Source organism: Gymnoscopelus braueri (genome assembly GCF_963280865.1).
Source record: "Gymnoscopelus braueri genome assembly, chromosome: 6".
Taxonomy (NCBI): Eukaryota; Metazoa; Chordata; class Actinopteri; order Myctophiformes; family Myctophidae; genus Gymnoscopelus; species Gymnoscopelus braueri.
Window position 1 is genome coordinate 37,165,460 of NC_137607.1, and position 15,865 is coordinate 37,181,324.

At 40.4% G+C, this 15,865-nt stretch overlaps 2 protein-coding genes across 3 annotated transcripts in view; one reads left to right on the forward strand and one right to left on the reverse strand.

The window, feature by feature from the left end:
- The window catches only part of atf6 (activating transcription factor 6), a 62,213-nt gene extending 58,628 nt beyond the window's left edge, over nt 1–3,585 (forward strand). For both annotated transcript variants that reach the window (XM_080431955.1, XM_080431956.1), the window contains exon 16: nt 1,408–3,585. In XM_080431955.1, coding sequence (XP_080288081.1) covers nt 1,408–1,604 — 197 coding nt within the window. In that variant the 3' untranslated portion in view covers nt 1,605–3,585. The remainder of the gene's footprint in view (nt 1–1,407) is intronic.
- Nucleotides 3,586–4,263: 678 nt separating this feature from the next.
- On the reverse strand, nt 4,264–15,365 carry olfml2ba (olfactomedin-like 2Ba). The gene is made up of 8 exons (XM_080431949.1): nt 14,855–15,365; nt 14,111–14,377; nt 13,247–13,354; nt 12,062–12,214; nt 10,330–10,546; nt 8,232–9,230; nt 7,432–7,608; nt 4,264–5,807 (listed from the first exon to the last, which is right to left on the reverse strand). The coding sequence occupies exons 1-8, from the start codon at nt 15,017–15,019 to the stop codon at nt 5,191–5,193; spliced, it is 2,703 nt and encodes a 900-aa protein (XP_080288075.1). The 5' UTR covers nt 15,020–15,365; the 3' UTR covers nt 4,264–5,190.
- Between the last annotated feature and the right edge of the window lie 500 nt (nt 15,366–15,865).

The following is a 15,865-nucleotide window of genomic DNA, read 5'->3' on the forward strand; positions in this document are numbered from 1 at the left end:
GCCATTTGAAAAGGCCAAGTTTCACTCCAGTAGAGTGGATGGACAGAGATACATCTAATGATATGAATACTCATGGAATACCCCAGCTGAAGAAGGACTTATCACATAGCAACCGCCCATCTGATTAAACTTGATTCCGCATCTGCTTCCCAAGTATATGGAAACCCTATGGCAGGGCTCAAGAAACTAATGTCTTGGACAGGTGTCTCTGGAAAAAGACGTCTGTTTCTTACCAACCTCATTTTAAAGCCTTCTTTAGCTGCCTTTCTTGGTCATATGAGACTCTACCAAAACCTGGTGGTGGCATGCCATTCCTATGCAGTCCATATGGGGAATGTTATTGTCACACTCTTCACCAACTCATCTCTTTTGCTCATAGGGAGAACCATAAGAGGCAGAAGTCTGTTAAGTGCAAGTTGTGCAGTAATGTAAATAAACCCGACATGGACGGATCCTTCAACATGCTGTTTATGGGCTTTGGTAGCTAAGGAAGTTTTACTAGCCTGTCCACTCAAAGGTGTTCTTCCCCAAGGCACAGTGAATACTGTCCATTCAATTAAGCTAGACTGTGAGATTCCACAAACCAGGGACCACACAGCTTGTTTAAACATCAGTATGTTTTTTTCACAACCTTATTTAAGTTTTTCTGCAGAATAAAGGGTAATTACAGTCCTTGTTTAGGGTTCCAATTTCCAAGATGACCTTTTTGTGGAAATGTTGTTTACCCTTGAAGCTGAGTATAACAAACTTTATTTCATTGTGCTGACCTATACCATCTGCAGTGTTGCAGTCTCCTGGGGCTTTCTCAAACACAAATGCCTGAGTCATCATCAGCGATCACTTTTTCTCCTTCACTCTTGCCAGCATTTCTTCTCTGTTCTCCTTCCCTCAAATTTGCATGTCTTCCTCTTGTTTGGAGCTGTTTTGTTTATCTCCATGATGGAGAAAGCCAGTGCGTGACTCACCTCTGGCCTCCAGCTGTCTTTGTAACCCTGTTTTTGCTGCGGTTCTCAACCCCCAACTGCCCCGACCCTACAAAACACCCCCTACCCCCACCCAAAGTGCTGTCTCCCTTATCATTTAAAAAGGCACTGGGGAAAGGCATGACAAAAACCATGTCCAATCACTTGTTAGACAGACTGAGAATAAATGAACAGAGGTCGTTCGCATGACATTTGTATCTCTTGTTAAAGCGCAGCCTTGATATAAATTCCTAACTTTTGAGGTGAGATGGTTTTTTTATGAGCCCCTGGAGGTTTTTTCTATTAAATCTCACCTGCACATATGTTTATTTTTGTTGTTCTGTAAGTGCTTCATAATTGTGTTTTGTTGCTCTACCGCAGCGATTCCTTGCTGTGCAGGTGAATAAAACTATGACTTAACAAATCCTTTGTCTTTCTATTTCAGAGAGCATAATACCAGACAAGGGCTTTGAGATAATGATGCAGATCGACTGTGAGGTCACACACACCAGGATCCTCCACATCAAGTCCTCCACCATTCCACCAGTGCTCCGGGTCAACCACACTGACACTCTCTACCAACCCTCATCGGCCGAGAGCCAAGCCACACCCCCCGTCGGGGTCCTCATGGGTTCTGCATGAGAACCCAGTCAACTGATGCATTCACTGTAATTCAGGAAAGGTGGAACTTTTATCTAATCTTTTACCTTTTTATACACTGATTTAATTGTTCTGGTCTGTCTTTTGATCTCGATCAGAATTATGCATGGGCTCACCTCGGGGCGGGCCTTGGGAGGGAACACAGTCATTAGAAGGCTGAAGTAGTTGAAATGGTCAGTGTCAAGTCGGCCGCATTCTTTTTTCAGCCTTGATATCCGGAGATGTATTGTGATGACCCAAGGGCAGATGTAGTCTCCTTGTGTGGTAAGGCTGACTTTTCCCCAGATCCCCAGATGCCCTGCACAAAGGTAGTTGCAGAGCAGCAGGAGGCAGGGCATTGAACCCTGAGTCACCTCATCATAACATGAATACTTTTACCCCATAGAATGTTTCTTCATTCTTTTTTGGTTGTTGCTTTCTGGCCAAGCATAGAGTAGCATGTCATGTTTTTTTCAACGAAAAAAATAAAAAAGGTTGGGATCTCTATGTGCACCAAGCCTTAATGAATAGAGACAGAACAATTTGTTTTTCATTGGTTGAAATGTATTTCATTACTTTTGAAATGACAATTTTCTGTTAACATTGATTTATGTTGTGACCTTGCCAGAAAGGGAACACTATTCTCGATCTATTTTTCTTACTCACATCTCTCATTGTTTTACTTCCTCTGGTGAATGAAGGTTAGTATTTTATTTCTCAGAAGTAAATAATAGTAGTAGAGGCATATACTCAGGAAGTCAGTGAAAATAGCAACCACTATTATTTTGATGGTTTGGGTTTCCATTTATTCATGTATTGAAATGCTTTATTCTCAATATTGTATTGATGAAGAATTTATGTTCTTTGTTTTAAGGTCTTTGTTTGCACTGTGCTTTGCTTAAATACCTAAATAGATTAAGAAATATACATATTTATTTGGACTAATATGAAATAATTATGTCAACTTATTATTGGGATATAAGCCACATACATAGCCACTAGCCGCTTAAATGTCAAGAAAAAACAAGTATGTACATTTGAGCACATTGTTTTTTTTTCCTCAATTAGGCTTTCAAAAGATAATTCTATTCAATGTATAGATATAGTTTTTGATTTTGTTACTGTATGTGTGTCCTACATAATGTTCCCTTCAACTGGGATGGATTTTGCTTGTTCACCATGAAAACATCTATTGGTTACTCTGATTTGAACATTTTGTGATACACTGAGCTAAAAAACATTGATGCAACTTTTGGAATCGGTAAATATGGTCAAAATGAAGATGATCACATTTGATCTCTCTGTCCACTTGTCCTAATTGCACTTTTATTGTTAAACAGAATGATCCATATTTAAAATGTGGCATAGTGAAAAGCAATATCTAAAGAAATATTGGGTGACAAAATATTTCCTGATAGCATATATAGTACTATTTAAGGATAGAGGTGTTATTAATTATTACCTATACTCCTGTGGTGCCGAACCTGTTAAGCACAGATTTTCGATCCCTTTGTAGATTTGAAATAATACATAATAGCACTGTCGTTTTTACTGGTAATGGGTGAAAAGGAATTTAATTGGGATTTTTGTATGGTGGGAAAATCTGTAATAGTTATTTATTGGCGAAGATGTGTAGAGTAGGATGTTGCTATCTATCTGCATATTCCAAAGTGTAAACCTTTTGACTGTGTTATTGCATGGACAATTCTATTCTAGGTCAACCGATACCCTTGCAATGCTGATCCTTTAAATAGTGTGACCCGTTCAGTTATGTGATTTTAAGCACAGCCTTTCTATGTTTGTTGTTGCCGTTTGTTTCAAAAATACATTTAATTCAGTTGATGTCATTTTTGCATTTTAACTACATCCCATGATTTTGTCAGGGACAAAGGAAGAACACAATTGCTTTTTAAATGATATTTTTTTGTTGTATAATATCATATTACCAAAAATGGTGAGTCAATAAAACACTGGATTTACACTGCATATGCCTGTACGTCTGTTATGTGGGTTATTGGGAAGGGTCGCGACTCCTTCATGGGATACTACTAGCCCATTAAAACCGGGAACCGTGTCATTTTAGAATTTAGCGTTGGCTATTCAAAATTAGCTGCGAGCTTGTACATCTGCTATTTTTTTAAACATTTTTGAAAAGTCTTGAATAATTGTGAATTACAAAAAAGTTTGAGAACTATTGCTTTAGAAGACATTTGTAGAATCGGCTTCAGGTCTTAAATTAAAGGGATAGTTCACCCCCAAAATGACTTTTTTCACCCCATGGAGACTTGATTTCATGGATATATATTTTTTTTTTGTCGCATTCCCAAGCCAATAATTTGACCGGCAGCGGTTCAGGTAGGACATTATTTGGGTGAACTATCCCTTTAATGGGTTAGTCTTGGTTTGATATTTACAGTGGGTTGAGATTGCTCCCTTCGATATTTTGCACTACAGTTTCTCAATTTAGGTAAGGGAGGAAATTACAGGGTAGCACATGACTTGTGCATATTTCTATACTTGTGGGTGTCCTTTGTAGCCCTTTTCTTTTTTATAGATCTGGTTGCCTTCCCCCTTGACTGACTGTGCAGATTGGATTACAGCTCACAGGAGGTAATTATAGCCACTTTGACTTTAACTGTGAATTAAACCAACAAAGGAGTGATTTTTCAGTTAGTATTTTCAGACCTTTATTGCAGTCTCTTCAAAACGGTACAATCTGATATGCAGGGAGTACGTAATAAGTGCTTTCATCGAACAAAGGTCAACAGATACCCATTCACTGCCAGAAGTCTTATGGTACATGTACAAGAATGCAACGAAAACTGTAATATAAAAATAAATGTGTATAAAACAGAACATGGAATGAGACAATTAGTCCATAAAATCTGGTTGGTTGTACTGTTGGAAGGTACAGATTGTACAATATGCTGTGATGAGGGCGTTCCTCTGAATTAATTGTTATAGCTTCATGTGTCCAAGTATTGATTTGGACTTGCCGTGACATTATTTCTCTACATTCATGTATTTCACAATGGTTTATATTACAGTATATACAGTAAATGTGCTGTGTTGACTGAAGCATTCGTTTCATGTAGCTTCCCCACTGAATAGAAACAGAAACAATTATTTTCTCGCAGGAAAATAACAAATACACCCAACATGTATATTCATCACCAAGACAATTTACTTTATAAAAGGGCATTTCATCACAATATACTGATGGCTATGTGGACTGATCTACAATCCACTCCCAACGCACATTATTACTTTGCTTCTAAACTAATGGCTATCAAACCCTAGCCTGGCAGTGCCAGACTGATGACGTGGATTCACTCACACATTCCTCCACGGTATCAGTCTGGACTTGGCCCATTGGCAGAGAGTATGAGAAATCGGAAAATGACCGGGCCAATCAGTGACTGCGTTTCAATTGGCCGTACAACAGTGAAAAGCAGCCCCTGATTGGCCCGGTCATTTTCTGATTTCTCATACTCTCTGCCTATGGGCCGAAGTCCAGACTGATACCGTGGAGGAACGTGCGAGTGAATCCATCATCAGTCTGGCAATGCCAGGCTAATCAAACCCTTGACTAGGGGGGGTTTACATAGGCAAATTTGATGTTGTATGTGACTTGGTGTCCATCGTCCCATGCGTACAACACGCCCTCTTTGGGGTTGTAGTCGACTTGTGTGGTGTAGGTATAGTTATTGGTGAAGGGCATTCTAGGAACCATCTGAGTGTTGGTGTGTGTGTCAAAGGCATACGCTAGGTTGGCGTCTCTTCGGTTGTAGCTGTCAACAGCGTACAGGACGCCACACACGATGAAGCAGTTCCCGTAGTGGTTGCGCCTCAGTCCCGTTCTCCACGTGGTCTCCCTCTGCATGCTGAGATCCGACGGGTCCAGCCGAGTCAGAACTATCACTTCCTGTAGGTAGCCCTCGTCGTCCAGCGCCGGATAGATGATCCACAGGCCACTCTCGTCCACTGCAAAGTCGATGTCTGAGTGCCCACGCCATTCCCACGGTGACGAAGACTCTTCAAACACAGCGTCGTGCAGGAAGGTCCAGGCGGCCACGTACCGCAGACGCAGGTCGTACTTGATGATATCACGGGAGAAGGCTCGGTTGTAGTAGAAGGCGCCGTCGTAGACCACGTGGCCTGTTCCAATCCAGTTGTAAGGCAGCTTGTAGGAGTTGGTAAATCGACCTAGAGAGGACAAGAAACAAGCAGAACATTCATGAACAAGAATGTACACAGGCGATTTGCAGGCCTCTGCCAAAGGCCAAATAAAACTTCCCAGTTTGCTCAATGCAAAGTCAGGTCACAGCGTCACCCCAATCAATAGGTTTCTCCCTCTTGGAGGCCTAAATGTGCGTCTTCATGACTAAAGGTTCAAGAATTTCACTAATTTGAAAAGTGATAATTTGGCCGGTAGCACTTGCTATGCATCCTATGTGTATAACGCATCATGAACATACTTATAATGCATTATAATCTGCTCATAACCCTGTATAATCAGATTTATAAGAGCTCATAAATACTCATAATGCTTTATAACCATAACCATATCACATTATAAAGCTTGTTATAGTGACTTGTATCAGTTCAAGTATAAATACATTGTATTATGCTTATAACACTTGATGATTACAGTTATAAATATTCATAACAACGTATAATGCAATCATAACACATTATACAGCATGTTATAATGACTTATAATGTCAAGTATTATAATACTTCATAATTGCTACCCACTTGGTAACACTTGCTATGCAACCCAAAATGTATTCTCATAGTTATAATCCATTATAATTAATCCTTTATTATCACTGTTATAATGCATTATAATCACAGTTATAATGCATTATAAGTGACAATAAGGCATTATAACAGTGATTAAAATGCGTTATGACAGTGAGTATAAGGCATTTTAGACGTTATAATACAGCATTATTAAATGATCATAAAGTAACAAATGCCACTTATAATAACTTATGATCATAGTGTAATGCATTATAACAGTAATTATAATGCATTATAACAGTGATTTAAAGGCAATAAAAATGTAAAAATAACACCTTATAAAATGATCATAATGTCACAAATGTTCACTTTATAATAACTTATAATCACAGTATAACGCCTTATAAGTGATAATAAGGCATTATAAACGTGATAATAAAGCCTTATAAAATGATCATAAAGTAACACATGACCACTTATAATAACTTATAATCGTAGTATAATGCATTATAATAATGCATTATAATGGTTATGACACATTATAACAGTGATAATAAAGCATTATCAATTGAGTATAACGTATTATAACTATGAGAATTAATTTGGGATGCATAGCAACTGTTACCAATTTGGCAGCAATTATGAAGTATAACACTTGATACTTATAAGTCATTATAAAAGGCCTTATAATGTGTTATGGTTATGGTTGTAAAGCATTCTGAGTATTTATGGGCTCTTATAAATCTGATTATACAGGGTTATGAGCAGATTATAATGCCTTATAAGTATGTTCATGATGTGTTATACACATAGGATGCATAGCAAGTGCTACCATTTGGCCTGATAGTGGCACTAGACTAGAGGAAAGGTCAGAGTCACCAAAATCAGTAGGTTTCTTCTTCGGAGCACGAATGTGCACAGCTAATTTCATGGCGATCCGGCAGTTATCTTGGTCATAGACAAACAATCGAATGAGGGAAAAAACATAACCTTGTTTGCGAAGGTACAGTAAACAGTATACAGTAAACGGATTCCTCAAGCTTGTTTCTATAAGTGTATGTTTGGTCTGACCACTGACTCCTACCTTGCTTAAAGACCTCCATGTTGCGGAACTCCAACAGGTTGTTTCCATAGTAGTAGTTTGCAACATAAATCTTGTCATCACCAGACTTTGGGTCCTTCATCCACGCTCCCTCATTTCTGCCATAGGTGTTATGAGTTACTGGTTCCGAGATTGTTGCCAACGTGTCTTTACATTCCTCTGTGAATGAGCCAGAGAGTTACACAGAAGATTTATTAGTCTGCAGTTATCAGGCTTAATTCAAATAGCATTTGCAAGTAATGTTTACTGGATGGTTTGTTTTAGCATTCTTAGGTGTCAAATCAGTTTGATCTATAACAGTAGAAATCATTTAGCATTCTTAGGTGTCAAATAAGTGGGATTTATAACAGGAGAAATCAGTGAAAGTTAATTTCATATGCAGTTCTCTGTGGGTGACAGTTTACATGTCACTATACATCAAAGTCAACTTATTTGATTTAGATTTGTATTCCTTATTAATCCCATGGGGGAAATTCAGTTTCAGCTTCACGCAGCTGATGGCTGCTCAGATCGTTACAGTCTGATGAGCACTCGGGGAGAAGCAGTTGGGGGTTCATTAGGACACTTCAACACATAGAACGGGCCGGGGGGCGAACCAGTGACCTTCTTATTACCAGACAACCTCTCTACCCACTGAGCTACAGTCACCCTGAACTCATAATTGGGTAAACTCCAATTAATTAGGTAATTCAAGCAGGTTAATCACATTACAACACCTTTAACTTCACACTCTTCCTCCACAGGAAAGCACCGCATACACGTTGCATACAAATCCAACCTACCAGATTTCTCTGGAGATGGTTCTTCATTCCTCTGCATTGACTCGTCTGGTTCTGACCTTCCATTCTCTTCCTCATCCCAGCTGATGCTGTACTTGCGTTTGGCAGGAGCAGTCTGTCTAGTGGTGGTGGTGGTGGTGGTGGTAGTAGGAACAATAGTAGTAGACGTAGTGGTGGTCATTGACCTGGTAAAGGGTGGAGAAGATGGTAAGGTTGTCTGCCTTTGTGTTGACATAGTCAGCCCAGAGGAGGGGGTGGATGCAGTTCCTTGCTCTGTAATTGCTGCTGTTCTGGTTGTGGTCGTGAGCAGCGCAGTGGAGGTGGTGGTTGTGGGTATGACCGGTGCAGAGCTCGTGGCAACATCTGTTAAGACGGCTGTGACGGAATCCTCCATGGGTAGACTTGGTGTACTGGGCTTAGCTTTAGCAGTGCTTGCAAAGGTGTGTGTTGCATCTGTCACTTCTATTGTCTTTGGTGGTTCCAGAGAAGAGATGTCCATCGTGCTGATGGGTGTGTGAGCGGTTTCTTTTGACAGGGCCTTGTATGTGGGGGGCTTTGGTGTGATCAAGGTTTTAGTAACTGTGTTTTTGATTGGATCTTCTCTGGCCAGGCTTGGTGTGCTACCGACTGGTTTGAGCATAATGGGAATGGGCCATACAGTGGCTCTGGGATTGCTGTGAGTACGAGCGTGGGTTGGAATAATAGTTGAACCCATGAATGCTGTGCTCCTGCTTGGCCGTGAGGTCGGTGATGGCCTCGTTGTGACACTCTCCGTTGTCGACTGGACGGTCTTTGAATCTGTTGACATGGTGTCACTGAACACACCCAGAATTGTTGTTTGCCTGGACTTTGCTGGTTGGCTGGTCTTCGTGGCGTCAGGTGGTTGAGATTCCTTAGGCCGTACCCGTACTCTGCGCCTGGGAGGCACTTTGTGCTGGAGGAGGTGCTCCTCGATGAAGAGGTTGGTCGGGCCATCGCCGCTGAATCCATGATACTCAAAAACTGCAAAGGGTGAGTATAACATCACATGAGTAAAAAGTACAAAAGTATTGGCATCAAAATGTACTTAAAGTACCAAAGTAGAAAGTACTCATTATGCAGAATCCAATGTAAATATTATGTAGTCACACGTACTTGTTAATACTTTACATTGGTAAAATATTTATAAAACCACTTTCAACCTTGCCTCCCAATTTTGGGCATTGATGTCATTTGCGAAAATTGTTAAAATGGCTGATCTACAAGGCAAGGTCACAACACATGCTGTATAGCTATTTTTATCAAACGACTAAGTACAAAATAGGACATTAATTTATGAAAAAACATAAAAATATGGAGATACAAAGTTTATGACAACGACTGTAAGTATCATGACATGATAGGACATCACAAGGTGGCAGTTAGCATAGTGACAGCATACACTTAAAGATGCAATCCAGAACTTTTTGTGTGAATAAAACATCATTTTTGACCAATCTGTATGGTTGAGTATGCTAATACAATATAATACACAACTGTGGTGCTCCCTGCTCTTTCATTGAGAAATGTACTGCTGGTTGACAAGAGGTATTGCCTGTCTCCCTGTGCCCAAGTGGGCATTCTGTCTTAGCTCACCCCTAGAAATGTTGGCCCTCGCGTGGGGGGACACGGTTTCAAATCTCTGGTACGACACACGTTTTACGGATTGCATTTGCATCTTTAATAAAAACACAGTAAGCACCACTAATAGCACCACCACACAAAACAGCAGAAAAAACTATGTTTGTGTCTGCACAAACCGTAGCATACCTAAAGACATGGAAGTTTACTGAACAGCTTGCTTGAGATGCTTCTTTTTCCCCAGCTTGAGTTTTATGAGAATACTTAACCAGTCTCTACACTTTCTGACCTGATTTACAATCTGCAGATGCTCTTGTTCAACAGCTGAAGTTAACAGCACTGTGCCTCAAATAAAATCTTTCAACATACTGAAATGTCTTCCTTGTGTGCAATCGCAATAGATTAGAAACATGTCATTATTATCTACCAAGTTACAGACAAAGGGCTTCTTGTTATCTGTCTTGTTAAGTGATGGATGACCACTGTCAGGGTTGGCACTTACAGTTCTCGCCGGGCTCCCCATCATCAGCCACCATAGGATCAGGATCAGATTTGTAAAAGGTCATTCCTCTGATGATCATTCCATTGGGGCCAGTCTTCACCACATCAGAATGCTTCTGGTTCGTCACCTCCTGAGGGTGCGTCTGAGGGGTTTGGAGAGGAGCATCCCTCTTTAGGAAGGACTCAGGTTCCCCAATAAACTTCTCCTCATACCTCTCCTGTTAGGAAAAAAATATAGTCTTACTGTATGCTTAATTTATACTCTGTCATACAACCTAAAATAGTAGATCCACTTGTAGATCAGCTATTTTCAGTGCACGACATTGGTACGTGACAAAGTACAGTATAAATCAGGTTATAAAACTCATTAGTTGTGAAGAAAACAGTGAAGTGGGCTGATAAACATTCTGTGCTAATGTATTCTGGCAAGCAATTTCCACCTGGATTGTTTCCTGTGTTAATTTAATTTTTCAGTATTTTGGCATTTGACTATATGCTTAGTGTGAGAGGTGAGGACAGGCAAGATTGAAAACTTGGGAAACAATTTTGGAACAAGAACAATTATATGATGGCACTGATTCAGTTGCAGGTTTGCGTCCAGTCCAGGTCCACCCATCCCTGCTGGACAGGGCCTGTAATCTTATCTTAACACTGGAGTTGGATCAGAGTCCAGCAGTGCAAGGCGTTACCTACATCAACTTCTCTGTGGTCTGCACAGATCACTAACGTCCACTCGGATGTGAAAAACTGAGTGGGCTTGCCAAATCTTAGCATTACCTCAATAATTCTTAACGATTTATGGAAAGAACACATCATTGTTCATTTGTTTTTGGAAGCCCACACTTTACGTACACAGGATTTAGCCTCCGTTTTCACAGTCCAAGTATTCTGGGCAAAATATTCCTTTTCATGAGGAAAGCATAAGATACTTTGACACACTAGACCTCCCCTCCTGTAGATGTGACCACACAGTGCTACAACATGTGGATTCAATCAATACTACCATCCACTACTGGTCATTTAAGCATGTGAACTCTAGCATAACTATTCTGGGGCTACATTTTGGCACAAAATAGCAGATCTACAAGCTCAAAGGATATTTAGTGCCAAGCTAAAACTGGAGGGAGCCTAGTAGAGCACTTGGGAATCCGGTCAACTACAGTATATTTAGGGTTTAAGTGGTTATGCCTAGTTCAGACCAAAGATTTGCGATGAGACTAAACTGTTTTAAGTGTTGAATGCCGAAAATAGCTCATCTACAGTATATTGTGAGTACTGTAGTGTAGATGAGCTATTTTCGGCATGGGACACCGTTGTACGACAGAGCATAAATTAAGCAAACGTTGTGGAGGAAAATCGCAGCGGTCTGAATTCCCTTACCTTAAGATCTCTGGTTGAATGAAGGAATGAGGAATGAAGGTCATAAGTTATTATTCTTATTCTTATTCTTATTATTTGCATGAGAATGAAGGTCTGTCAAAGATAACATGACACACCTACTGGTGTGTAGGTGTGCCCCATGTGCTGTGCCAGGTGCTGGTTCGATTCCAGCCAGTGTCATGTTTTGCACAACTTTTCCGTTTACCCCAAGCTAGTTCCTGTCCCTCTCTACACTCACCTATCTAAATGATAAAAAAGTAAAATAGCCTAAAAGTAGAAATACAATAACATTCTTTAAATGTTTTATTTCACCCCGTTCAAATTACAAATGGACCCCACCAGGTTTGACTTGCCTCTGGGTTTAGATATGCTGCAGCCCTGACGACGTCACTCTTGTCCTGAAGCTCGTCATTAGGAGGGACAGGAGGGCTCTCTGTCACATGCGGCTGGACCAGAGGGCTCCTCTGGGGCTCTGCCTCAACCTTACTGTGGTTCACAGAGACTGTCTGGATGAATTGATGGGCACAGCATGATATGTTGTTATAGGACATGGAGCATTGTACCGATTGCTAGTTTCATGAAAGAACTCGGATTTGGTTTGAGGACTACAAACACATTTAAGGATGAATAAGTCAATAAATACAGAGTTGAACTCAGAAAGTGTCAAATGTAATAAATTAAATCACACATTTGTCATATTTAAACAGTTGTCATACTCTACAATACCAGCATTTGTTTTAAACCTGTAATTGATGTTAGACAAGTTAATTTCTATAAAAAGTGAATGAATACGCTGTTTCACCTTCTTCCTATACTGTAGATCAGCTCTGCTCAAGTTGTTGTACCTGAGGTAGATTTTAATTTGCAACTTCTAAGGTACAGTTTGGAGCAATTTTTCAGGTCAGATGGGTGAGGAAGATGGTATAATTGAACCTAAAATAAATGGGATAGTCCCAGGGAGAGTGTTTCATTAGACTCATGGGTACCAGCTGATAACAGTAGTCAATTATGTCTTCCCCCACATTTACAATTTACAATCCAGGCATGTACATGACGCTCTTATCCAGAGCAACTTACAAAGTGCAAATTCACATTAAGAACCATGAACCCAAAAAAAAAAAAAAAAAAAAAGAACCATGAACCCAAACCAACACATGATTACATGTGATGTGAATGTGATGTGTTTAATGTGAAACCAACACATGATTACATGATTCAGTGCTAAGAAAACATGTGCTACGGAGTAACTTAGCAAGTAAATATTAAATAGATATGAATTTAATACAATAATACACAATGAATGGCTTGAAATATCAGCCTGGACATTCCTCTGATTAGGCTAGTACTATTATTATTTTATATATACATTTAACATGAATTTGTGATTGGTACACCTGATTAACCTACATTTGTATGTGCATAGGCTTACTTTAATAATCTACTCCATGTGACTACATGATACTACTGATGCTTGTGCACATCCTGCTCATATGTGAAGGTAGGCTACTACTCGGTCTCCTCCCAAAGGACCTCATTACCTTCTCAATGTGCTCCACACGGCCCAGCAGCTTATTGGTGACGGAGTGCAGCTTCAGTAGATCCAAGCCGTAGAAGGATCCTTCCAGCAAATCAATGATGGAGGAGAGCTAGAAATGGACCAAGTAGATTCCATCAAAATGGGTTACCCATTATTCCAAATTCCAATAATCTCATAAATAAAATATGATCCCAACCCATCCAAGAATTGTGCAAGTGTATATATCCAACTGCTCTGTCTGTGGTCAATGGACAGAGCGAAGGGGAGTATTTAAATGCTGTTTGCCCCCCAGTGATCAGGTTGGCCTCTAAGCACAGAAGCCTTCAATCCTGTATCGCTGAGGTCATCAATATGTCCGTACAGGGACACATTTGTCCGTGGCAAGACTTGGCCTGGTCCGTGGCAAATTCTAGATTTTGTTTTTACTGCACCATTATAATGTTCTTATTTTGATCATAACAACCAATTACTGAGTGTCAGTCGTTTTCCTCAGAATATGTATGACACTGATTTACTATGACACTATGGCACATTAAGAGTCCGCTAGGACAGTGGTTCTCAAACTTTTTATTTTCAAGGAACACCATAACTCTGAGAATGTACAAATGGAACCAAATGGACCCTATGGGTCCATTTGGTTCCATTTGTGCACTCCCAGAGTTATAGCTCTTCATGTGTTTCTGGTAATATTATTCTCTCCACTCATTTGTATGTCCATGGCAAAAATAGAATTTTGACAAAAATGTCCACCACAACAAGCCAGCATGGCGATGACCCCTGGATGAGGAACAGATACAGAAGCCTTCCATCCTGTATTGGCTTTGGGGGAGTAGTAGCAGGTATGGTAAAATGACCATCACTTCACCTTGACATTGTCTTTTCCAGCCTGTCTAAGTTTATTCAGCCTGTACTCTCCGTCGCATGGGTTGACGGCCGACGGAGGAGCGATGCAGGCGCACTTGCACTGGGGTCCTCCTGAGGTGATGGTCTCCACAGTGTAGAAGTCCTGGGCGGTGGCGCTGCCCTCCTCGATCCGCCGGCAGGCGCTCCTGCTCAGGGGTCTGACAACACATTTACACCGACAGTCAGAACCTTCCGAGAGGGCTTTCACTTTGTCATAATCACCCAGCAGCTACGAAGAGATAAGAGGACGGATCTGTATATATTCCACCACGAACAATCAAGACACTTTTGAATGCAGATATATATAGCCTAAATCAGTGGTTCCCAAACTTTTTTAGCTCAAGACCTAAAAGAAAATTGTAATCCCCCCGTGACCCAAACTATAGTGAAAATAGCCGATCTACAAGCTCACAGCCTGGCATCGTGAGCTTGTAGATCGGCTATTTTCACTACTTCTTAAACATTTGTTTTAGAATTTTTAGGCATTTGTTCATGTTTTTTTTGGAAAAATGTCAGACTTAAATTCATGAAAAAAAATTGGATATTTACTCATGACCCATAAAAATGGACCCGCGACCCACAAATGGGTCCCGACCCACTGTTTGGGAACCACTGGCCTAAATTGCAATAATATATCAAATCCATAGTAAATATAGCTTCAATGGACAAACCACAAAGTGTGTGTTTTTTATTTAATTTGTCTTACCTGTGAGAGAATGTTTTCCTGACCGTCTATCTCCTCTTGTAGGTGGTCGCCATGGTCATCATACTTCATGTCAGGCCGAATCAAACTTTCAGATGGCCGATCTCTGGGTGCAGCGGAGCACAGTGCGAGAAACACGCACAAACCGCATATCCTATTCCTATCCATAGCCTAGCACTGCAGCCACAAAACAATATAGACACAAATAATGCTGTTAATGAATCAGGCACAGCCTGTCAATGATTATTTTAGCTGCCTTGGTGATTTCATAGCCTGATTTTTGGCAATGAAATTTAAAAAACTAAAACTATAAAAGCCATTGAACGTGAGATCAAGCAACATAGCATGCTCTCATCCTATTTTCTTTTTTTAAATATAGGTGTAGCAAGTCCTGTCAGAAAACAGTGCATTCAGGATGAGAGCCACATCTCCAGTAGATCTGCTGCTATAGCGCAGTGATGTGATGGCAGTCAGTCTGCGCTCCTCTGCTCAGTGCGACGCTCTCCTGTGTTGAATGGATGGAGGCGGAGGAGGCTTGTTATACGTGTGTGCGTGTGCGTGTGCGTGTGTGTGTGTGTGCGCGCGCGCGCACTGTGCAGCACAACATCCAGTAGACGTTGTCGCTAACCAAAAATAACGGATTCAAAAGCCATCATTCTCCTTTATGCTTTATGTCATATAGGTCTACTTGACGTTGTGATGCACACATGCTGTAGGCTGCTGTATCCCAAACAGTGGGTCGGGACCCATTTTTGGGTCGCGGGTCCATTTTTATGGGTCGTGAGTAAATATCCCCTTAATTTATTTTTTAATTTCCCACATTGTCAATTATTTCAAGAGAATTACATTTAACCCATACAAATCTAAAATCTTCATTAATTAAAATCAAATTCAGACATTTTCACCAAAAAAAATCATGAATACCAAAAATCTAAGAAATCCCACAAATTCGAAAACATGTCTAATGTTTAAGAAGTAGTGAAAATAGCAGATCTACAAGCTCACGAGATGCCG

What these genes read in the sequence shown, in the direction of transcription:
- olfml2ba (XM_080431949.1), bottom strand. Translation starts at nt 15,019, where the DNA reads ATGGATAGGAATAGGATATGCGGTTTGTGCGTGTTTCTCGCACTGTGC. An exon ending in CTGGAAAAGACAATGTCAAG is followed by an intron (nt 13,355 to 14,110) that starts GTGAAGTGATGG and finishes GTCCATTTCTAG; the next exon opens with CTCTCCTCCATCATTGATTT. An exon ending in GTGTGGAGCACATTGAGAAG is followed by an intron (nt 12,215 to 13,246) that starts GTAATGAGGTCC and finishes CAATTCATCCAG; the next exon opens with ACAGTCTCTGTGAACCACAG.